This window comes from Tamandua tetradactyla, chromosome 6 (assembly GCF_023851605.1).
Source record: "Tamandua tetradactyla isolate mTamTet1 chromosome 6, mTamTet1.pri, whole genome shotgun sequence".
NCBI lineage: Eukaryota > Metazoa > Chordata > Mammalia > Pilosa > Myrmecophagidae > Tamandua > Tamandua tetradactyla.
The window spans coordinates 138,063,430-138,089,437 of NC_135332.1; the positions used below are offsets into that span (position 1 = coordinate 138,063,430).

General features: G+C 35.9%; 1 protein-coding gene across 3 annotated transcripts in view; it reads right to left on the minus strand.

The window, feature by feature from the left end:
* The window catches only part of VIRMA (vir like m6A methyltransferase associated), a 155,398-nt gene extending 142,051 nt beyond the window's left edge, over window positions 1-13,347 (minus strand). For 2 of the 3 annotated variants that reach the window (XM_077167223.1, XM_077167221.1), the window contains exon 1: window positions 13,117-13,346. In XM_077167223.1, the coding sequence (XP_077023338.1) occupies window positions 13,117-13,179 (63 nt within the window). In that variant the 5' untranslated portion in view covers window positions 13,180-13,346. Of the gene's footprint in view, window positions 1-13,116 lie in introns of all 3 variants that reach the window. The other variant, XM_077167222.1, reaches the window with a different exon arrangement.
* Window positions 13,348-26,008: the final 12,661 nt, after the last annotated feature.

Here is a 26,008-nt window from a genome sequence, read left to right on the forward strand (position 1 = left end):
GTAGAACATATGGGATAAAAATAAATAATGGGGGAACAAATGTTAAAATAAATTTAGTTTGAAATGCTAGTGATAAATGAAAGCGAGGGGTAAGGGGTATGGTATGTATTATCTTTTTTTTTCTGTTTTCATTTTATTTCTTTTTCTGAATTGATGCAAATGTTCTAAGAAATGATGAATATGCAACTATGTGATGATATTGTGAATTACTGATGATATATGTAGAACAGAATGATATGTTAATGTTTTTGTTTGTTGTTAATTTTTTTTAATTAATAAATTTTTTTTAAATTGCCATAAAAACATAATAGCCCCCGGTGCCTGCCCATGTAAAAATAAAAAAAAAACATAATAGGGGCGGGCCGCGGTGGCTCAGCGGGCAAAGTGCTTGCCTGCCATGCCGGAGGACCTCGGTTCGATTCCCGGCCCCAGCCCATGTAAAAAACAAACAAACAAACAAAATACAATAAAACAAGAAAATGTTTAAAGATGTTTCCCTTTCTTCCTTCCTTCCTTCCTTCTCTCTGTCTTTCCTTCCCTTCCTCCCTCTTTCTTAAAAAAAAAAAAAAAAAAAAAACATAATAGTCCTGTGTATCCAATCTGGCTCTCAAGCAGGAAGGTTAAATATATGCCTCTCAAACCATACAACAAGAAATGCTATGGTCAAGAATCTGTGAATTAACTATATTGTGGTGCTTGCTTGGTTAAGAAAAAGTATTAAGAGAACTGAGCATGGAAAATATATTCAATAGTACATGAAGACCAAGTAAAGCATTAAACACTTAATTTTTAATCATTCATTCTAGAAAAGTGAGGCTGTCCTTTACATTAGGCATGGTGCTGGGCATAAAGTAGTAAGCAAAGATGAAAAACTGACACCCTACCCTTAAGTGACAAGTTAATAGGCTCCATAACAATGTAAATATAACTTGATGAATAAAAAGAGAAAATCCAAAAGTAGGATCTTAAGAGCCAAAGAGGACTATGGGTGCTTGAGAGGGTGGTTATAACACTGAATGGGACAGAAAAGGTAGAAAGAGGAACTGTATCTCCTGAGACTGATGTATCTGGGTTCAGACAGCTGATATTCTAGCACTGGTGAGACACCCTGTGGTAGATGATAACAGGCAGTTAGATAAAAAGAAAACCAGATCTCTGGAAAAAGGTCAAAGACAGAGAAAATGTCATGAATTATTTAATGAAGGCAAAGATAAAGTAAACCTGTTTTTTTGTTTAAAGGGTAGGAAATGAATGAGGAAGGAACATATTGGGATGTGCTATACCCTCCCCATTTTCAATTGAATTCAGTTCTGTTCTTTTCACAGCAGTAAGAAAATTACCACTTTCCTAACTTTTTACGGATGCATATGAGAGAGAAAAAAGGTATATGGCCTTGGAACCTGGTATGTATCTTCTGGGTTGTTGTGTTTTGTTTTGTTTTTTTTGGGGGGGGGGATGCATGTTTCAGAAATTGAGTCCAGGTCTCCCGCATGGAAGGCGAGCATTCTACCAATGAATCACCTGTGCACCCTGTCCTCTGGGTTTTATTATCCATTGTTCTTCCCCTGGACTTAGGTAAATGGCTTTGGAAAGCCTTAATTCACCAGAACATGTAACCTCCATTCTCTGTAGGAGTGGAATACACAGCTCCGAAGTCTTATAACATTTATCTTTAAGCATATTATTAATGTATTCATTTTCTTTACTTACAAATATAAATGAGTAACAATCATGAAACTTAAGAATTATTTCGTGATGGGTCAAGCAATTTAAGGATTGACTTCACTTGAGGAATCTATGATGCCCATCCCTCAAATCAAGACCTCAGAACCTCTGCATCAAAAGACCACTCAATTGGGAAAGAATAATCTCTTCACTAAATGGTGCTGGGAAACTGGATCTCTATTTCCAAATAAAGGAAAATATATTTTTTTAAATACAATTATTTTTTAAATTAAAAATTTTTAAAAATTAAAAAATAACAATAAGTAAATAAATAAGGAGTGATAAGGGGCATGGGATTTTTGCTGTGTTCTTTTTATTTTTATTCTTATTTTTACTATTTTGGAGAAATGAAAATGTTCAAAACTTGATTATGATGCTGAATGCACAACTACATTATGATACTGTGAACCACTAATTGTATATTTTGGATGATTATATGGTATGTAAATATATCTCAATAAAATTGCACTAAAAAGGGGGAATGATACATTACTTATATAGTAACAGGATAAAAAATTTTAAGCTCCATGAAACTGCACTACACAAATCATAAACCCTAGGTTAAACCATGGACTATAGTTAACAGCACAATTATAAAATGTGTTTTAACCAATTGTAACACATGTACCAAACCAATGCAAGGTGTTAATTATAGGGTTGTACTTGGGAATCCTGTATGTTATGCATGATTTTTCTATAAACCCACAATTTCTCTAATAAAATTTTTTTAAAAAGTATTTTCAAATTCCCTTTGAGGGACTGAAGAAAAATGAGAAAATCTACAACTGCCCCATCTGGGGAAGACCTGATATTGTTGCAAGCATTGGAGACTACCAATTTAATCGACCAAGCCCTCAATCTTGGGGCTTGACCTTATGAAACGTATTCCTCCAAAGGAGCCTATGTATAATTATGCCTAAGAGTCTCCCCCAGAGAACCTCCTCTGTTGCTCACATGTGGCCTCTCTCTCTAAGCCAACTCTGCAAATAATCTCGCTACCTTCCCAACATGATTCCTAGGGATGGAAAGCTCCCTGCCAACATGGGACATTACTCCCAGGGATAAGCCTGGACCTGGTATCCTGGTATTGAGAAAGACTTCTTGACCAAAAGGGGGAAGAAAAATGAAACAAAATAAAGTTTCAGTGGCAGAGAGATTTCAAATAGAGGTCATTCTGGAGGTTATTCTTATGTATTATACAGATATTCCTTTTAGTGTTTGGTGTTTTAAGAGTAACTAGAGGGAAATACCTGAAACTGATGAACTGTAATCCAGTAGCCTTGATTGTTGAAGATGACTGAGTAACTATATAGCCTTTATGGTGCGACTGTGTGATTGTTAGAAACTTGTGACTGACACTCCCTTAGCCAACATATGGACAGATGAGTAAGAAAATAAAGACAAAAAATAAATAAGTAATGGGGGGGATAGGGGGTATGGGATGTTTTGGGTGTTTTTACTATTATTTTTTATCTTATTTGTACTGTATTTGGAGTAATAAAAACATTCAAAAATCAGTGGTGATCCTGATGATAGACTGGTTTAAGAAGTGATAAACTGTGTGCCAAAATTCATTATCAAATCATTTTAGCAACTAAAGATTATTTTTAGATGTATACTCCGATATTTGTTTTGGTTTCTCACAGCATATTCCTAATTTATGCCCATTTAAATCATGAACTATGAATTTAAGTAAACTCTTTTCAGTAACTTCTTTAAAAAAAAAATCAATGGTGATGATGAACACAGAATCACATGATGATACTGTGAACCACTGATAGTATACTTTGGATGATTATATGGTATGTAAATATATCTCAATAAACTGCATTTTTTTAAAAAGGAACGAAGTTGTGAGACATGCAACTAGGTAAATGAGCCATGAAGACATTAGGTTGAATGAAAAAAGCCAAAAACGAAAAGACAAATATTAAGTCTTCACTAATCTGGACTACTATAATGTGCAAACTCTGAGAGTTGAACGTGAGAGCATAGGTTATCAGGGGATAGAACCTGGGCAGAGACTGGGCAATGGATGATTAAGGAGTACAGAACGTTCAATAAGGATTATTCTAAAGGTTCCTACATTGCAAACTCTTACAGCAATCACATCTGTTCCTGAGAGTTTTAACTGTTATTTCTAAATTCTGCGATGTTGACTCTTTGTGTATAATCTGGTCATCCCCTGGAAGTTCTAGTATCTGTGTGACACCTGAGTCTCAGAGCTAGAGTTCTGCAGCTCTTAAAGTCAGCATTATCCCGTACAGAAACTGGGAAAGAAGCTGAAAAAGAGTTCAGACTTCAATTAGAGACATGAATGAAGCTGATCTGGGTAGGACTAAGGTAAATTAGAATACAGGGTAAAAGATGATACTAACTGTATTTTAAATTTTTAACTTCTGTGTGAGACTGAAGATAGAGACATTTATTTGGTACAAAATTTATATTTTCTGCAGCAACATTACCTCAATTAACTTGTATGGTCAGTTTATTTGAACACCATAATTACGTGGAACTTTGAACAGGGAATGAGATCTTATTATTTTTACAAGTTAATGTAATACACTGAGACATCCCAGAATAATTTGGGCAGAAAATAAAAAAGTATTTGCAAAGTCCCCTTGGGGGGAATGTAGAAATATTAAACTTCCCTACTTGGGGAATCCCTGATATTCTCATAAGCATTCAGGACTTCAATTTAATAAAACAAGTCCTCAATCTTAGGACTTGGCCTTACTCCTGGAAAAGGAGAAGCTAAGCCTACCTATAATTATGCCTAAGAGTCTCTCTCTCTCTCTCTCTCTCTCTCTCTCTCTCTCTCTCTCTCACACACACACACACACACACACACACACACACCAAGAACCTCTTCTGTTGCTCAGATGTGGCTTTTCTCTCTAGGCCAACTCCACACATGAGCTTACTGCCCTACCTCACTATGTGGGACATGACTCCCAAAGATCATTTCCCTGACAACATGCAATATGACTTCTGGGCATCATCTTGGCCCTGGCATCATGGAATTGAGAAAGACTGCTTGACCAAAGGGATGAAAAGAATCAAAATAAAGTTTCAGTAGGTGAAAGATTTCAAACAGAGTTGGGAGGTTATTCTTAAGAATTATATTGGTATTCCTTTTTAGTTACTAGTGTATTAGAATAGCTAGAGGGAAATACTTGAAACTGTTGAATTGTAATCTAGTAGCACTGATTCTTCAAGTTCACTATATAACCATATAGTTTTATGGTGCGAATGTGTGATTGTGAAAATCTTGTGACTGACACTCCCCTTAGCCAGTGAACGGGCAGATGAATAAGAAAATAAAGACTAAAATAAATAATAGGGGATAATAGGGCTATGGGATGTTTGGGGTGTTCTTTTTTATTTTTATTTTTGGAGTAATGAAAATGTTCTAAAATTGACTGCGATAATGAATGCACAACTGTATGATGATACTGTGAGCCACTGATTGTATACTTCGGATTATCATATAGTATGTGATATGTCTCAAGAAAATTGATTTAAAAAAACAATAATGCATATTAAGAAGACACTAGAAGGGCATAAAGAAGAACTTGAAATACATAGTTTAACAACAGGCATTACGGAAATAAAAGATACTGTAGGTAAAAAAAAGAATTTCAAAATATACTGGAAAAAAGGGGGAAAGAAGTGTAATTAATAAAGTATCAGTGGCAGAGAGAGTTCAAATAGAGTCGAGAGGCTACTCTGGAGGTTGCCCTTATGCAAGCTTCAGGTAGTCCTTGCTACCTATCATAATCCTGCCAACACCCAATCAGGACCATTCCAGCCAATCCTGAAGAACACCTAGGGCAATATATATAAGATTCCACAACGGTTCCATGCACTAGAATAACTTTCCAGAAACCTACTACCTCCAGATGGGTCCCTGGTCCAGGTAAGTCCTGTAACCTAGCCCAGCTTCTCCAGAACATCAGATAGTTTCATCTACCTACCCCATATTAGTGACAGACCTTTCTAATATCAAAAATTTAGAATTGCCATAGCCCAAACAACCCCAAAGAGAGGTATGGAAAGATCAAAGGTGATGGCAGAATTACATATAGAAGATAGAACTTAACAAATGAATATGAATGCTGAATCATTAAATTGATATCTCTTTTTAGTCTCCTGTATTTTAGAGCAGCTAGAAGTAAAAACTTAAAATTATGAAACTGTAACCCATGTCAAAGTCTGAAATATGTTCTACAACTAATTGTGGTGTTGTACTTTGAAAATTATAGCGTTTTTGTATATATGTTATTATTCACAAGAAAAGAAGGAAAAAATAAGTCAATTGTGATAAAACAGTATTTAAGCCATCTAGCCTCCTATATTCTGGAGCAGCCAGAAGGAAAAATATGATAGGATCGCATGGTAACCCATGACAAACTCTGGGATCTATCCTGTAACCACTTTTTGAAGAGTGCTTTGAAAACTACTGCTTTTTTATTTCTTTGCTTTGCTTTGTATATATGTTATACTATACAACAAAAAAAGTTTATTTTATATAAATATATATATACTGGAAACAGACAACAGCAGGTTTAAAGAGGCAGAAGAATAAATCTGCCAGCTAGAAAACAGAGCAACTGATTCAAACAGAGGAAAAATTTAAGCAAGGTCTCAGGGAAATAACTGACAACACAAAATGCACAAACATATGCATCATGAGTGTCCAGAAAGAGAGGCAAAGGGACATGACCAGGAAGAATATTCGAAGAAATAATGGCTAAAAATTTCCCAACCCTTATAAAAGATATAAATATGCAAATCCAAGAAGCCCAATGTATTCCAAACAGAATAAATCCAAACATAGTCCAAGACACATACTAATCAGACTGTATAATGTCAAAGAGAAGGAAAAAATTTTGAACGCAGCAAGAGAAAAGCAAATCACCACACACAAGGGAAGCTAAATAATACTAAGCACTGATCAGACCGCATGGAAGCAAGAAAGCAGTGTTACGACATATTTAAGATACTGAAGGAAAGTTGGAGGAAAAACATGGGAATGTATAACACAGTGATTCTTGTAATGGATAATGACTGTGATTAACTGCACAAATATTAAAAAGTTCTTTCATGAACTAGAACAAATGTATGACACTATTACAAGGAGTTAATAATTGAGGGGTATACGGCAAAAATGTATCTACTGCAAACTATGGACTATAGTTAACGGTAGTATTTTAATATTCTTTCATCAACAGTAACAAATGTACCATACCAATACTATGGGTCAATAATGGGGGTGGGAAAAAGGGTATGGGAGGATTGGGGTTTCTTTTTTTTTCATTTCTTTTGTGAGGTATGAAAATGTTCTAAAATCGATCATGGGGTTGTGTGCACAACTATGTGATGATACTGTGAACCACTGATTGTATATTTCAGATGGTTTCTATGGTGTGCGAATATATCTCAATAAAACTGCAGAAAACTTTTCTTTTTTATTTTTATTTCTTTTTCTGGAGTAACATCACACACAATGACGAAGGACTAAATACTTTTCCCCTAAGATCAGGAACAAGACAGAGATGCGCACGTTCTTCATTTCTATTCAACAAAGTAGTTGAAGTTCTAGGCAGTAAAGCAAGAAAATAAATAAAGGTAGACAGTTTACAAAAGAAGTTAAACTATCTTTATTCACAGACGACATATACAGAAAACCATAAAAGGTTCTGCAAAAAATATTAGCACCAATAAATGAATTCATCAAAATTGCAAGATACACGATCAACATACAAAAATCAGTTGTACAAACATATAATAGCAATGAACAATCTGAAAAGGAAATTAAGAAAACAATTCCATGTACAATAATATCAAAAAGAATAAAATACTTGGAATAAATTTAATTAAGAAGGCACAAGACCTGTATATTGAAAACTATTGCTGAAAGAAATTAAAGAACATCTGATTAAGTGGAAAGATATCCTTATTCATGGGATTAGGAGACTTAATACTGTTATGATGACAATGCTATACAAATCAGTCTCAGAGTCAGTGCAATCCCTATCAAAATCCCAGTGTTGCTTTTGGAGAAACAGGGGGGGAAAAGTCTATCCTAAAATTTATACGTAATTTCAAGGGACTCAGATTATGAAAAACAATCTCAAAAAAAGAAGAACAAACTTGGAAGACTCATGCTTGCTTCCCAATTTCAAAATTCTCTACAAAGCTACAGTAATCAAAACAGTATGGTACTGGAATAAGGACAGATATGTAGACCAATAGAATAGAACTGAGAGCCCAGATATAATCTTACAGAAGTGACCTTATATCTATGGTCAAATGATTTTTGACAAGGATGCCAAGTACATTCAATGGAGAAAGAACAGTCTCTTCAACAAATAGTGCTAGGAAAACAGGTTATCTACATGCAAAAGAATGATCTTTACATTATACCATATTAATTAAAAATGTATCAAAGATCTAAATCTAAAAGGTAAATTATAAAACCCTTAGAAGAAAACATAGGGGCAAATCTTCAGGACCTTGGACTTGGTAATGGTTTTGTAAATATAATATCAAAAGCACAGGCAACAAAAGAAAAAATAGATAAACTGGATTTCATTAAAATTAAAAAGTTATGTAGCCCAAAGGATACTATTAAGAGAGAAAAAAAGACTACCCACAGAATGAGAGAAAATATCTGATAAGGGTTTAAAATCTAGAATATATAAAGAAGTCCTACAATGAATTACAAACAGATGCAAATACCCAATTTAAAAATGGGCAAAGGACTTGAGTAGATATTTCTCTAAAGAAGATAAACAAATGGCTAGTAAGCATATTAAATGGTATTCACAATCACTTGTCATTAGAGAAATCCAAATTGAAACCACAAGATACCTCTTCTCACACCACTAGGTGTGGCTTAATAATAATTATTATTTTTGAAACGGAAAATAACAAGTGTTGGCAAGGACGTGGAGAAACTGGAACCCTCATTTATCATTGTTAGGAGTATAAAATAGAGTAGCTGCTGTGGAAAACAGTTTGGCAGTTCCTCAAAAAGTTAAACATGCAATTACTATATGACCTGCAATTCAACTCCTAGGTATATACCCAGAAAAACTGAAAGCAGAGATGTGAAGACTTGCACACCAACGTTCCAAGTAGCATTATTCACAACTACCAAAATGGAAGCAACCCAAGCGTCCATCCACACATGAATAGATAAACAAAATGTGGCATATACATACAATGGGTTATTACTCAGCTATAGAAAGGAACAAAGTTCTGATATATGCAACAATATGGATGAACTGGAAACATCACGCTAAGTGAAATAAGTCAGACACAAAAGGGCAAATATTGTATGATTCCACTTACATGAAATATCTAGAATAGACAAATTCACAGACATAGGAAGTAGATTAAAGGTTGCCAGCAGGTATAGGGGAGATGGGGAGTTATTGCTTAATGGCATACAGTTTTTATTGGAGCAATGAAAAAATGTGGAAATAGCTAGTGGTAATATAGCTCAATATTGTGAATGTAATTAATGTCCCTGAAATGTGCACTTAAAAATAGTTAAAATGGCAAACTTTTATGTAATATATTGCTACGCCATAGACTCACACAGGATGCTATGAAAATTCAAAGGAAGGGCATCTTTACCTAACCTGGATTGTAACACAAACATTTATGGGGTGGGAAGAAGGAAGGAGTCCCAAAAGAAAGAGTCTGAGATAAGGAAAACAAGAATCTATGGAAGAGAGGAAGAAAGAAGAGCATTCCAGGCAAAGGGAGAAGAATACATAAGAAACACAAACAAGTAAGAACTTGGAAAGTTCAAGAAATTGCAAACATAATTCACCATGGCTACAGAGAAAAATAGGACAGGGTTGGGGAAAGGCACTAGGGCAGAGTAGCTAAACACAAATAAAAAAGTTACAAAAAATAAACTTTTTCTTCAATGGCTAGAAGACAACTTCAAATCTATATCTTCATTCAGGACCTATCTCCTGAGTTATAGACCAGTACACCCCAATTGCCTACTAGGCATCTCCATTTGGTTGTCCCTTGGGCACCATGAACTCAACAAGCTCACAAGTGAACTGTTCTACATCAGTGATGGCACTACCACTCCCACAATGGCCAAGACAGAGAACCAGAAGAACTATCCTTGGCTTCTCATTCTATCTCACCTAAATCATCCTCCATTCAGACACCAAGTCCTACTGATCAAACCTGTATATTTCCCTCCATTCCTGCTATAACCCCTATAGTTCTAGACTCTTTATTCTCTAATCTGGATTATAGCAAAGGATTCTGACTGGTTTTCTGCTTCTTTCTTGCCCTTCCAACCAGTTCTGCTTTTTGCAATGTGGTCTTAAAACATCGATGTATAACTCTTCTATTTCTTACTGCCCTTAGGCCAAACTTCTTAAGAGTTTTAAAACCCACTCTGATTTGACTCCTCTTATTACTCCAAATTTCCATCTCCCAAATACCCCTGCATTCTGATCTTCACACCCTCCCTCATACTGTTCTTACTGCTTGGAACTCTCCCAGATCCCTCTGCCCCCACTCCCTTTAGATTTAAACTCTCTTGAAAACTGAACTAGATCCCTCAAATCTAGATAGGTGTCTCTTCCAGAGTGTACCCAAAGCTCTTTATCAAATTGAAATGAAATTGCCTCTTACCTGTCCCTTCAGAGTTTTAAGAATGCAAGAACCAAGTCTCTGTTTACTGTTACATTCACAGGGCCTAGCATGTTCACATAATGAAGGAAGGAAAGAAGGAATTTCAATAGGTGCTTAATAAAAGGTGACCAAATTCTATTTTCAAGGAGTTAAAAATATTACAATGAAGTACAGGAGTAGTAAGCCTAGAAAGACTGCTTAATAAGGGGAAAATTTACTATTAGCGAAACAAAGTAATGTGAAGAATAAACTGGTCAGACTTCAGGACTCTGACTTGAGCCACATTTACCTATGGAAGAAGTCATTATACATTTAAAGGTCATAGAGTAGCTGACTCCCCCTCTTTCCTTTTTTATCTCTGCAACTATTTTATTTTCTCTCCCTTAGCTATCTCATCTATTCTTACCACTTTTATATCACTTCTATTCAGGTGAGTTCCAAATTGTTTTCTTAAAGAAACTCTAAAATGAAGTAGAACTTTCTAGCATCAACCACTACCCTAAGAATATATTTTAATCCAGCAATTCTACTCTAGAAAGCAATATTTAAAAAATGAAGATCTATTGAATACTTTAGCTTCAAGAATATCTCATCACTGTTTGTAAGATATCAGATATCTAAATGTATGAGAATTTAGTAACTAAATAATAGTGTTACTTAAAGAAATACAATGCAGCTAATAAAAACAGACAGAATCCTAGGAAGGGAAACAGATGATAGGAGGAAGAAAGACATACTTTTTACTGTATACCCTTTTGGAATCTTTTGCATTTGTACCTTATACATGTATTATCTAGTTAAAAAATAACTTCTTTAAACAAAGCTTACGTTAAAAAATGTTTTATAGGTGTATTTCTTGATTTATAAAGATGCATAACACATTGTTAGGTGAAACAAAGAAGCTACAAAACAATATATAAAGTATCAGTATATTAACATGGAAGTATATTTTTAAGCATATACATATCCATTAGAATTTGGAAAGCATTAATATAAAGAAAGTTGTTCACTGGAGTTGGGACTATGTTATTTGGTATGCTACCTTAACACATCTTACTCAGTGCCTCTACCCACACCTATCTTACTGTTGGGTACACCCCTCTCCCATCCCTTCCCCACATATAAATCCCTCCCTACTGCTCCTTCAATATTCAGTTCAAATGTGATTTCTACTAGGCCTTCCCCAATCATCCCTGGAAGATACTGACTCTCTGCCCTATGCTCTCATGGTCCTCAATGTTTTTCCAAGAATAAATGAAAGAATAATAAGCTCAAGTATATGGTAAAGGACTGAACACCAATTTTTCCTACACTAGAATATTATAAATTAATTCTTTTTTCTTTCATTTTTAACTGTCCTCTATTTCTGTACACATAACAAGTTCGTTCTTATCCAACTACTGTCTCCACTGTCAATTTTCTAAAGTCTATGCAGGACTAGTCAGAGAAATATAAATACTGTTTTAACAAACAGACCTAACTGACCCACATGAAATTGGAGGTTACAAATTAATTCATTATCAGTAAGATATGCTAATCCAAGGCACTAGAACTTTTGACATTTACAGACTCATAAACCATTCCTTTAAAAAATTAGATTTAGGTTGCCAACTTTTTATATTGCCAAATAAGGTATTATACCTACTGCCTATTAGCATCGTTATTTCATAAAGGAAAGAACATTTTAAAAGACACTTTTCATTCAAACATTTATTCAGCATCTACATTTTGTTAGATACTGTTCTAGGTACTACAGACAGCTGAGAACAAGAAAGACAATCCTCATGGAGCTTGATATGCTCACACATTCTTCTATAGATAAAAACAGAAGGAAAAAAATAATCTCTGAATAAAGAAGAGTTCTCTAAATTGAGTAAGTTTAGATTAAGGAGGAAAAATTTTAGGTGTTTTTATGTTTATTGTTTCGCCGTGATCTTCTTATTATTTGTGGCCGGCTCTAGGGAATCTTTAGATAACTAGCTATACTCAATTTACATATTGCAAAACCAGGATACACGTGAGGGATGCTCCAGCTGTTTGATACAAAGCCACTGCTCAACAACACCCTACCCCGGCCCCTCAAAACAACAATACATCTATGTTTTCTGAAGATAGTTTGACTTCAGTTCTCCCAGTTCTCCCCTCTTCGTAGGTATTGTTCACACAAAGGACATTCTGTATAAGCTTTGTACTAACGTGAGAAAGAGGTAAGTATTAAAGTTTCAGGACAAACTGGAGAACACCGCGATCCTCAACCGATGAATGTCACAACTGAGCAACATAACTCCCCTTAGAAAGGGAACCTATGAGAAGGGATTTAGAAACGTCTTAACTCAGGAACCGCGAAGCGAGCGTGAGCTGCTCGGACCTCTACATTACTGTCAAACACAAGCTCCCCCAAACAACATCTGAGGTAAAACAGAGAACTGTGAGTCTTCCCAAGGCCCAAAGGTGACAAGGAAAAAAAGGGGGGGGGGGGGCAATACAAGCAGAACAGCCAACTAGACCAAAGACTAAGAAGTCTAATATGAGCAGGGGTTGCCACGGCCCTCCATCGAACGCTGTGCCCACACCCAAACAAGGGGAAGGGAGGTACGTGTCTGTGAGGAATTAAATCGGCACTCAAGGGAAAGAAAAGTTGAAACACGCCTAATGGCCTTTTGTATGGGTCCACAAGTCGAGAGGCACGGTCGGAATCAAATCGTGAAACCTTACCTCAGCGCTCGGGTGCTTAAAAGTATCTAAAAATAGCAGCTCCATCGCTGAGTCCACCGCCATGTTTGCCGAGGGAGGGGGACAGGCGGAAGACTTCCGGGGCAGCGCTCCAACCTCGGCGACAGCGATTCAAGAGAGCAAGAAAGGATAGCACTTCCGTCGCCCAACGCGCTTGCGCGGCAAGACTCTGCCTATCCAAACACATCCGGCTGTCTTGTGGCGCGGCCAGTACGGGTTCCAGCGCGGCAGAACGCACCCTTGAGTATATAGAGGGGCGGGGGAAACACAAAAGACTACGGGGTCCCCAGTGGCCCAAATCCTGCTAGTCTATCGGGCTGCGAATGCACGGTGGTTTCCGGGTAGGGTGCCCAACGGCTTTGGAGAGGGTGAAGGAGGCTGCTAACTGAATATTCCGCCCTGCATACCCTCTAGGAAGCAGGCTTTCCAGGGCTCAGAGGAGGAGGTGCAGTGAGCGAGGTTGAAAGGTAAAAAGAAGAGGAGGAAATTGTCATTTCAGAAAACGAAGAAATATTTTGTTTTCTCATCTGTAAAATGTGAATAATAATGCCTAACCCACATTTCCCATCTGTAAAATGTGAATAATAATGCCTAACCTATCTTGTTTTGAGAATAGATAAATTCAAGAAATTATATAATGTGAAGTACCATGAACAATAAAAAGGACGCACAGTGAAAAGTAAGTCGCCCTGCCGTCAAGCGTCTGAAACAACTGGAAACTATACCGCTGATCTGGTAGTATAAATTGGTACAAGGATTGGGGGAGCAATTTGGAAACATCTAGTAAAATTAAATATGTGCCAGCCCCACTCGTAGGAAACTTCTTTCGCCTGTGCCCAAAGAAATACCTACAGAAACAAGAATATTCATAGCACTTGATAGTTGAAAAAAAAAGCTGGAAACTTAATTTCCATTAACAGAAATGATAAGTAAATTGTGGTATATTTATACAATATAATAGTATATAACAAAAAGAATGAACTGATCTACATCTACAAATGTGGATAATCTCAACAGCAAGATGAAATAGCACAGGTTGAAGAATAGTGTAAAATGAGTTTTCTATATAGTTCAAAAATGTGCAAAATAATATAGATTTTGTGAACATATATAAAATTACAAAGAAATCCATGGGAATGATACTAAAAATTCAAAATAGTGGTACTTTGGACGAAGTTGTAAAAGGGGAGCCGAGCAAAGAGGGCATCAAATACTTTGGTAATGTTTATTATTTAGGTTGGTGGTGGTTTCATAGGTATCCTTTATATTATTTGGATATAATATAAAGGATACCTATGTATCCTTTATATACATATATATAAAGGATACCTTTATATATACCTTTTTTAGGTATCTTTTAAAAGGTATATATACCTTTAAAAGGATAAGGTATATATACCTTTGTATATATACCTTATATACAAAGGTTGTACCTTTTGGTATGTTTGAAGTATTTTAAAAATAAATTAGTTTTTAAAGTAAGTCTCCCTTCCACCCCCTTCTACAGTCATCCAGTTTTCCTTGTCAAAAGCAACTTCTATTACCTAAAAGTTTCACTCTTTTAGTAGTGAAACTAAAAGCTGTTTGTCCAGTTCTTGTACTCATCTTGAATCTTCCATTCACTTGAATCTTCCAGTTTTGCTTTTGGCTTTACTAATTCCTTCCTCCTGCTTTTTTTAGGCTTAATTTCCTAATTTCTAAAGTTGGTGTTTAAGTTACTTATATTTGAACTTTCATAATTGTTACTACGTATATTTATATCTAGCAACTTTTCCCTAAGCTCTGTTTTAACTGTATTTCATAGTTTTCAGTTGTTCTTTAATTTTTCATCATGTGATTTTATTTTTTTTTTTCTGATAGTCTGTAATCTTAGCTTTGATTTTCTTTTCAACCTAAGAGTAGTTTGAGAGTAGTTTTGAGATACCTTTTTAAGTGTACTAGTGGCAGGGACTTTTAGTTCTGTAATTAAATTCTAGTTTAACACTACATCATTAGAGCCTGACTGAGGTTTTTCTGTTTTTTTGGAATTGTTGAGGTTTTTTTCTTTGCCTACTAAATAGCCAATTTGTGAAAATGTTCCATGAGCATTTGAAAAGCATAAAGGTATAGTCTTTGTTTTTTGGTTTAATGTTCCATATATATCCATTCTAATTATTCATTGTTATGTAGGCCGATTATATTCTTTTTTTGTTGTTGTTCCCCTTGATCTGTCAAGGAGTAAAAGAGATTGATAAAGACTCCTGTTAATAATGTATTTTGTCTGTTTTTCTTCATATATCCTAAGATTTTTGCTTTATAAGTTTTGATGCTATGTTATTATATACTAAGATATTCATATGTCTTAGAACTTCAAAGAGATTTCATCCCCTTATTAAAATACACTTTGTTCTCATTTGGTGTCATTGACTTTACATTGATCTTGTCCCATATTGATATCATGATGCCTGCTTTCTTTCTGTTTGCGTGGATATATCTTTGCCTAAGCTTCTTCAACTTTTCTCAGATATTTATCCCAACAAATGTAATCAAATCGCTCCTGCTTAAGCATGGCTTCAGTCTCCCTATTCTCTCTCTCCCATCTTACCCAACCTAAAGCTTCCAATTGTTCTTGGATAAAAACTCAAATCCTGCATGGTCATACATTGTCTCCCTCTCCAGCCTCATCTCAAACCACCATCCTATTTGGCCTCACAGCTAAACCAAACTAGCCCTCTTGTTGTTCTATAATTTGCCTCAAATTCTCTCATCCAGTCCTTTCCAACCTTTATAAGAGAAGCTCTATCAAGTTAAATCATTTGTTAACGATCAGTTTTGTAAAAATCAAGATTTTAAATATTCATACGTTGATGAAGAGTGTGTGGATTGGTATAGATTTATTGTAGGTAATTTGGCAATATCAGTAAAGATTTAAAATGCACATACAGTCATCCCATTAGTTAATACAACTTATTTTCCTAAATATATTCAGACTCATGCACAAAGGAGCATGTACAAAGATAAAGGAGCATGTACAAAGATAATTATTATAACTTTACATTTTTTATTGTGACATAGATATACAGACAAGACAGAAAATGCAATAATTTTCAAGGTTCACTTCAACAAGTAGCTATAGAACAGATTTCAATTTGTTTTTATCAGAAAATGATATTAAATTTGTAGAATCCTTTTTTAGCATTGATTGTGATAATCGTGATTTTTTCCCTTTCAGTTTGTTAATGTGCTGTATTACTTGATGATTTTCTTGAATTGAACCACACTTGCATTCCTGGTATAAACCCTACTTGGTCATGGTGTATGATTCTCTTAATGTGTTGTTGGATTTGATTTACTAGTATTTAGTTGAGAATTTTTGCATCTGTAATCATTAAAGAGATTGGCCTGTAGTTTTCCTTTTTTGTAGTGTATTTACCCAGTTTTGCTATTAGAGTGATGTTAGTTAGCATCATAAAATGTGTTAGGTAGTGTTCCTTTTTCCTCAGTTTTTTTGGGATAGCTTGAACAGAGTTGGTGTTAGTTTTTTGTTTTTTTTTTTTTTTTTGAATGTTAAATTTCCCTGGGAAGTATTCTGGCCCTGGGCTTTTCTTTGTAAGAAGATTTTTGATGACTGACTGAATCTCTTTATTATGATTGGTCTGTTGAGATCTTCTATTTCTTCTTGAGTCAGTGTAGCTTGTTCATGTGTTTTTAGGAGTTTGTCCATTTCATCTAAGTTGTGTAGTTTGTTAGTGTGTAGTTGTTCGTAGTATCCTCTTATGATTTTTTTATTTCTTCAGAATCTGTGATAACAACTCCCCTCTCATTTCTGATTTTGTTTAATTTGATCTTCACACTTTTTTTCTTTGTCAGCCTAGCTAGGGTCCATCGATTTTTTTTTTAAGACTTTAAACCCCATTAGAACTCTTTATTATTTTTTTTAATTTATTTATTAATTTAAAAAATTAACATAGATAATCAGTAATTCACAATATTATCACTTGGTTGCATATTCATCATTTCTTAGAACATTTGCATCCATTCAGAAAAAGAAATAAAAAGACAATAGAAAAAGAATTAAAACAAAAACAGAAAGAAAGAAAAAAGATTTTTTATCCGTATGGATACCATACGGTCCATCGATTTTATTGCTTTTCTCAAAGAACCAACTTTTGGTGTTTTTGATGCTTTCTATTATTATTTTGTTCTCCAATTCACTTACTTCTGCTCTAATCTTTGTTATTTCTCTTCTCTGTTTGCTCTAGGGTTAGTTTGCTATCCTTCTCTAGTTCCTTCAGGTGAGCAGTGAAGTCCACGATTTTTACTCTTTTTTGTTTTTTAATATAGACATTTAGGGCAATAAATTTCCCTCTTGGCGCTAAATTATGGGATTATGCTGCATCCCATAATTTCTGATATGTCATATTCTCATTTTCATTTGCTTCAGATAGTTACCCATTTCTCTAGCGAATTCTTCTTTGTTTACAAATGCGTTATTTAATCTCCATATATTTGTGGAAGTTCTTGTTCTTTGGTTGTTATTGATTTCCATCTTTATTCCATTGTGATCAGAGAAACCGCTTTGAATAGTTTCAATCTTTTTAAATTTATAAAGACCTGTTTTGTGCCCTAGCACATGATCTATCCTGGAGAAGTTTCCATGAGCACTAGAGAAGAATGTATGTTGGGGTTGTAACAGTCTATATATGTCTATGAGGTCTAATTCATTTATTAAACTACTTAGGTTCTTTATTTCTTTGTTTATCCTCAACCTCTTTATTCTGTCTAAAGAAGAGAGTGATATATTGAAGTCTTTCACTATTATTGTTGAAACATCTATCACTCCGTCAGTTTTGCCAGTGTTTGCCTCATGTATTTTGGAGTTCCTTGATTGGAAAGAAAAACATTTATGATTGTTATTTCTCCATGGTGGATTGTCCCTTTTATTAATAGGTGGTGTTCTTTTTTTTGTCATTTATTACACCTTTTCATTTAAAGTCTCTTTTTTTATGAGATTAGTAGAGTTACTGCTGCTTTATTTTGGTTACAGCTTACATTGAACATCTTTCTCCATCCTTTCACTTTTAATCTATTTGTATCCTTGGGTCTAAGATGAGTCTATTATGAAATGAGAAACCAGGAGAGAAAGCTAGCAGATGTTGCCATGTGCCTTTCTAGCTGACATATTGTGCTGGACCTATCAGCCTTTCTTGAATCAAGGTATCTTTCCCTGGATGCCCTAGTTTGGGCATTTTTACAGCCTTAGAACTGTAAACTTGCAACTTAATAAATTCCCCTTTTTGAAAGCCATTCTGTTTCTGGTATATTGCATTCTAGCAACTTATAAACTAAAACTTCAGTCACTGTACCCTTCAGGCCCACCATCTCTTGGACATCATAGATAATGTCCAAAATAAACAAACCATGTTGTGCAGTGTTCTCACTTGATTGTACAGTCAGCAGCACTCTTAACTTTAGACAGTTTTCATTGGACCATAGAGACAGAGAACCAATAAACATAGCCTGGCCAAACATTAAATCAAAACTTCTCCTTGTCTCTTGTCCACCCCACCCCCCAATTATTTACTCCTGTAAGTGCTATGGTACTGTTGATGTCTTCCTGTTAACCTGTTGGCCACAGCATGCAATTTCAGTTTTCCCCCTATATCCCTCTATTATTGACTCAGTACGATATAAAACCTTTGAAGTAGTTCATGTGAGAACTTATTTATAATTGTAGAGTTAATCGGGGTGAATATATGACACTATACATCCCCTTTAGGTCATATTCACCTTCAATATAGCAATATTATTTATAACCCTGCTAATTAGCTACCATCGCTTCTATCTGTTCCGTTGCATTTCATTTCAGCCTCATTGGGCAAGCGTTCCCATTTCTAGCTTCTATGTACCTCTAAGTTTTCTGTATTTGACAGTGTAAACTCTGAGATTACCTTTACCAGAGTCATAATAGCAAAATCATAAGTATCTTACCTTTTGTGTCTGATTTATTTCTCTCAACATTATGTCCTGAAGGCTCATCTATCTTGTCATATGCTTTGGGACTTCGTTTTGTCTTACTGCTGTGTAACATTTCATCATTTGTATATACTACATTTTGTTTATCCACTTGTCTGTTGATGGGCACTTGGGTTGTTTCCATCTTTTGCAGTTGTAAATACTTTTGCTATGAACATTGGTGTGCAAACATCTGTTCCTGTCATTGCTTTCAACTCTCCTGGGTATATAACGAGTATTGGTTTTGCAGATCATAGGGCAACTCAATATTTAGTTTTCTGAGGAATCACCAAACTGTTTTCCACAGCAGCTGCACAATTATACATTCCCACCAATAGTGAATAAGTGTTCCAATTTTTCCACATCCTCTCAAACATCTGTAGTTTTCTGTTGTTTTAATAGCAGCCATTATAAGTGTGAGGTGATATTGTCATTTTGATTTGCATTTCTCTTATAGCTAATGAAGATGAGCATCTCTTCATGTGCTTTTTAACTATCTGTATTTGCTCTTCAGAAAAATTTCTATTCATATTCTTTGCTCATTTCATAACTGGATTTTTTGTTCTTTTTGTTGATTTCTATAATTTCTTTATGTACACAGAATATCAAGTCTTTATCCAATATGTGGTTTCCAAATATTTTCTCACATTAAGATGGCTGTCTCTTCACATTTTTGACAAAGTCCTTTGAAGCACATAAGCTTTTGAGTTTGAGGAGTTCAGATTATTTTACCTTTCATTGCTTGTGCTTTGGGTGTAAAGTTTAAGCTATCTCCTATTACTAGGTATTGAAGATGTTTCCCTATATTTTTTTCTAAGAATTTTGTGGTACTGGCTCTTATATTTAGGTCTGTAATCATTTTTTTTTCTTTAAATAGCTTTCTTTTATATTTATTTATTTTTTTTTTATTAATTAACGGAAAAGAAAAAAAAGAAATTAACCCAACATTTAGAAATCATACCATTCTACATATGCAATCAGTAATTCTTAACATCATCACATAGATGCATGATCATCGTTTCTTAGTACATTTGCATCGGTTTAGAAGAACTAGCAACACAACAGAAAAAGATATAGAATGTTAATATAGAGAAAAAAAATAAAAGTAATAATAATAGTAAAAAAAAAAAACAACCAGACAGACAAAAACAAACAAAAAATAAAACAACAACAACAACAACAACAAAAACCTATAGCTCAGATGCAGCTTCATTCAGTGTTTTAACATGATTACTTTACAATTAGGTATTATTGTGTTGTCCATTTTAGAGTTTTTGTATCTAGTCCTGCTGCACAGTCTGTATCCCTTCAGCTCCAATTACCCATTATCTTACCCTGTTTCTAACTCCTGCTGGACTCTGTTACCATGACATATTCCAAGTTTATTCTCGAATGTCGGTTCACATCTGTGGCACCATACAGTATTTGTCCTTCAGTTTTTGGCTAGACTCACTCAGCATAATGTTCTCTAGGTCCATCCATGTTATTACATGCTTCATAAGTTTATCCTGTCTTAAAGCTGTATAATATTCCATCGTATGTATATACCACAGTTTGTTTAGCCACTCGTCTGTTGATGGACATTTTGGCTGTTTCCATCTCTTTGCAATTGTAAATAACGCTGCTATAAACATTGGTGTGCAAATGTCCGTTTGTGTCTTTGCCCTTAAGTCCTTTGAGTAGATTCCCAGCAATGGTATTGCTGGGTCGTATGGCAATTCTATATTCAGCTTTTTGAGGAACCGCCAAACTGCCTTTCACAGTGGTTGCACCATTTGACATTCCCACCAACAGTGGATAAGTGTGCCTCTTTCTCCGCATCCTCTCCAGCACTTGTCATTTTCTGTTTTGTTGATAATGGCGATTCTGGTGGGTGTGAGATGATATCTCATTGTGGTTTTGATTTGCATTTCTCTAATGGCCAGGGACATTGAGCATCTCTTCATGTGCCTTTTGGCCATTTGTATTTCCTCTTCTGATATGTGTCTGTTCAAGTCTTCTTCCCATTTTGTAATTGGGTTGGCTGTCTTTTTGTTGTTGAGTTGAACAATCTCTTTATAAATTCTGGATACTAGACCTTTATCTGATATGTCATTTCCAAATATTGTCTCCTATTGTGTAGGCTGTCTTTCTACTTTCTTGATGAAGTTCTTTGATGCACAAAAGTGTTTAATTTTGAGGAGCTCCCATTTATTTATTTCCTTCTTCAGTGCTCTTGCTTTAGGTTTAAGGTCCATAAAACCGCCTCCAATTGTAAGTTTCATAAGATATCTCCCAACATTTTCCTCTAACTGTTTTCTGGTCTTAGACCTAATGTTTAGATCTTTAATCCATTTTGAGTTAACTTTTGTATAGGGTGTGAGATATGGGTCCTCTTTCATTCTTTTGCATATGGATATCCAGTTCTCTAGGCACCATTTATTGAAGAGACTGTTCTGTCCCAGGTGAATTGGCTTGACTGCCTTATCAAAGATCAAATGTCCATAGATGAGAGGGTCTATATCTGAGCACTCTATTCGATTCCATTGGTCAATATATCTATCTTTATGCCAATACCATGCTGTTTTGACCACTGTGGCTTCATAATATGCCTTAAAGTCAGGCAGCGCGAGACCTCCAGCTTCGTTTTTTTTCCTCAAGATGTTTTTAGCAATTCGGGGCACCCTGCCCTTCCAGATAGATTTGCTTATTTGGTTTTTCTATTTCTGAAAAATAAGTTGTTGTGATTTTGATTGGTATTGCATTGAATCTGTAAATCAATTTAGGTAGGATTGACCTCTTAACTATATTTAGTCTTCCAATATGAACACGGTATGCCCTTCCATCTATTTAGGTCTTCTGTGATTTCTTTTAACAGTTTTTTGTAGTTTTCTTTATATAGGTTTTTTGTCTCTTTAGTTAAATTTATTCCTAGGTATTTTATTCTTTTAGTTGCAGTTGTAAATGGGATTCGTTTCTTGGTTTCCCCCTCAGCTTGTTCATTACTAGTGTATAGAAATGCTACAGATTTTTGAATGTTGATCTTGTAACCTGCTACTTTGCTGTACTCATTTATTAGCTCTAGTAGTTTTGTTGTGGATTTTTCTGGGTTTTCAACGTACAGTATCATATCGTCTGCAAACAGTGATAGTTTTACTTCTTCCTTTCCAATTTTGATGCCTTATATTTCTTTTTCTTGTCCTATTGCTCTGGCTAGAAGCTCCAACACAATGTTGAATAATAGTGGTGATAGTGGACATCCTTGTCTTGTTCCTGATCTTAGGGGGAAAGTTTTCAATTTTTCCCCATTGAGGATGATATTAGCTGTGGGTTTTTCATATATTCCCTCTATCATTTTAAGGAAGTTCCCTTGTATTCCTATCTTTTGAAGTGTTTTCAACAGGAAAGGATGTTGAATCTTGTCAAATGCCCTCTCTGCATCAATTGAGATGATCATGTGATTTTTCTGCTTTGATTTGTTGATATGGTGTATTACATTAATTGATTTTCTTATGTTGAACCATCCTTGCATACCTGGGATGAATCCTACTTGGTCATGATGTGTAATTCTTTTAATGTGTTGTTGGATACGATTTGCTAGAATTTTATTGAGGATTTTTATATCTATATTCATTAGAGAGATTGGTGTATAGTTTTCTTTTTTTGTAATATCTTTGCCTGGTTTTGGTATGAGGGTGATGTTGGCTTCATAGAATGAATTAGGTAGTTTTCCCTCCACTTCGATTATGTTGAAGAGTTTGAGGAGAGTTGGTACTAATTCTTTATGGAATGTTTGGTAGAATTCACATGTGAAGCCATCTGGTCCTGGACTTTTCTTTTTAGGAAGCTTTTGGATGACTAATTCAGTTTCTTTACTTGTGATTGGTTTGTTGAGGTCATCTGTTTCTTCTTGAGTCAAAGTTGGTTGCTCATGTCTTACCAGGAACCCGTCCATTTCATCTAAATTGTTGTATTTATTAGCGTAAAGTTGTTCATAGTATCCTGTTATTACCTCCTTCATTTCTGTGAGGTCAGTAGTTATGTCTCCTCTTCCATTTCTGATCTTATTTATTTGCATCCTCTCTCTTCTTCTTTTTGTCAATCTTGATAAGGGTGCATCGATCTTATTGATTTTCTCATAGAACCAACTTCTGGTCTTATTGATTTTCTCTATTGTTTTCATGTTTTCAATTTCATTTATTTCTGTTCTGATCTTTGTTATTTCTTTCCTTTTGCTTGCTTTGGGATTAGTTTGCTGTTCTTTCTCCAGTTCTTCCAAGTGGACAGTTAATTCCTGCATTTTTGCCTTTTCTTCTTTTCTGATATAGGCATTTAAGGCAATAAATTTCCCTCTTAGCACTGCCTTTGCTGCGTCCCATAAGTTTTGATATGTTGTGTTTTCGTTTTCATTCGCCTCGAGGTATTTACTGATTTCTCTTGCAATTTCTTCTTTGACCCACTCGTTGTTTAAGAGTGTGTTGTTGAGCCTCCACGTATTTGTGAATTTTCTGGCATTCTGCCTATTATTGATTTCCAACTTCATTCCTTTATGATCCGAGAAACTGTTGTGTATGATTTCAATCTTTTTAAATTTGTTAAGACTTGCTTTGTGACCCAGCATATGCTCTATCTTTGAGAACGATCCATGAGCACTTGAGAAAAAGGTGTATCCTGCTGTTGTGGGATTTAATGTCCTATAAATGTCTGTTAAGTCTAGCTCATTTATAGTAATATTCAGATTCTCTATTTCTTTATTGATCCTCTGTCTAGATGTTCTGTCCATTGATGAGAGTGGGGAATTGAAGTCTCCAACTATTATGGTATGTGTGTCTATTTCCCTTTTCAGTGTTTGCAGTGTATTCCTTACGTATTTTGGGGCATTCTGGTTCGGTGCGTAAATATTTATGATTGTTATGTCTTCTTGTTTAATTGTTCCTTTTATTAGTAGATAGTGTCCTTCTTTGTCTCTTTTAACTGTTTTACATTTGAAGTCTAATTTGTTGCATATTAGTATAGCCACTCCTGCTCTTTTCTGGTTGTTATTTGCATGAAATATCTTTTCCCAACCTTTCACTTTCAACCTATGTTTATCTTTGGGTCTAAGATGTGTTTCCTGTAGACAGCATATAGAAGGATCCTGTTTTTTAATCCATTCTGCCAATCTATGTCTTTTGATTGGGGAATTCAGTCCATTGACATTTAGTGTTATTACTGTTTGGATAATATTTTCCTCTACCATTTTGCCTTTTGTATTATATATGTCATATCTGACTTTCCTTCTTTCTACACTCTTCTCCATACCTTTCTCTTCTGTCTTTTTGTATCTGACTCTAGTGCTCCCTTTAGTATTTCTTGCAGAGCTTGTCTCTTGGTCACAAATTCTCTCAGTGACTTTTTGTCTGAGAATGTTTTAATTTCTCCCTCATTTTTGAAGGACAATTTTGCTGGATATAGGAGTCTTGGTTGGCAGTTTTTCTCTTTTAGTAAATTAAATATATCATCTCACTGTCTTCTAGCCTCCATGGTTTCTGCTGAGAAATCTACACATATTCTTATTGGGTTTCCCTTGTATGTGACAGATTGTTTTTCTCTTGCTGCTTTCAAGATCCTCTCTTTCTCTTTGACCTCTGACATTCTAACTAGTAAGTGTCTTGGAGAACGCCTATTTGTGTCTAATCTCTTTGGGGTGCGCTGCAGTTCTTGGATCTGTAATTTTAGGTCTTTCATAAGAGTTGGGAATTTTTCAGTGATAATTTCTTCCATTAGTTTTTCTCCTCCTTTTCCCTTCTCTTCTCCTTCTGGGACACCCACAACACGTATATTTGTGCGGTTCATATTGTCCTTGAGTTCCCTGATCCCCTGTTCAAATTTTTCCATTCTTTTCCGGATAGTTTCTATTTCTTTTTGGAATTCAGATGTTCCATCCTCCAAATCACTAATTCTATCTTCTGTCTCTTTAAATCTACCATTGTAGGTATCCATTGTTTTTTCCATCTTTTCTACTTTATCACTTCCATAAGTTCTGTGATTTGTTTTTTCAGTTTTTCTATTTCTTCTTTTTGTTCAGCCCATGTCTTCTTCATGTCCTCCCTCAATTTATCGATTTCGTTTTTGAAGAGGTTTTCCATTTCTGTTCGTATATTCAGCATTAGTTGTTTCATATCCTGTATCTCATTTGAACTATTGGTTTGTTCCTTTGACTGGGCCATATTTTCAATTTTTTGAGCGTGATCTGTTATCTTCTGCTGGTGTCTGGGCATTTAGTCAGATTTCCCTGGGTACTGGACCCAACAATTTGGAAGATTTTTCTGTGAAATCTCTGGGATCTGTTTTTCTTATCCTGTCCAGTAGGTGGTGCTCGTGGCACACGTTTGTCTGCGGGTCCCACCAGTAAAAGGTGCTGTGTGTCCTTTAACTTTGGAAAACTCTCCCCGTTGGGGAGGTTCGCCAGCCGAAGCGGCTTGGAAGAGTGCCAGCCAGCCCAGGGTACGAACCCGAGGAGGGTCGCCGGCCGCCGCAGCCCAGGAGAGCGCCCGCCGAAATTTCCTAGTCGGCTCGGGGCGCCAAGCGTGGTGGGAGGGTGCCAGCCGCCCCGGCCCGCCCGGGAGAGTGCACCGTTCCCGGGGAGTCACGTGTTTGGAAGGGACCCCCCCCGTCACCGTTCTCCGCGGCCTGGGGATTTCTGATCCAATTCTCTCAGTTGGTCCGGGGGGCCGTGCGTTGTGTGGGCGCCGGCTGCCGTGGCTTGAGGGGACCACCTGTCCACATCTCCCAGCCGGCCCGGGAAGGGGGAAGGGAGGAACTCCGGCCGCTTGCCGCCCCACCCGGTGAAGCCCGCGCCCCTCGGCGATCTCACCGGAGCGGGTTCTCTCAGCCAGTCAGCCATTCCAGGATGGGGTAG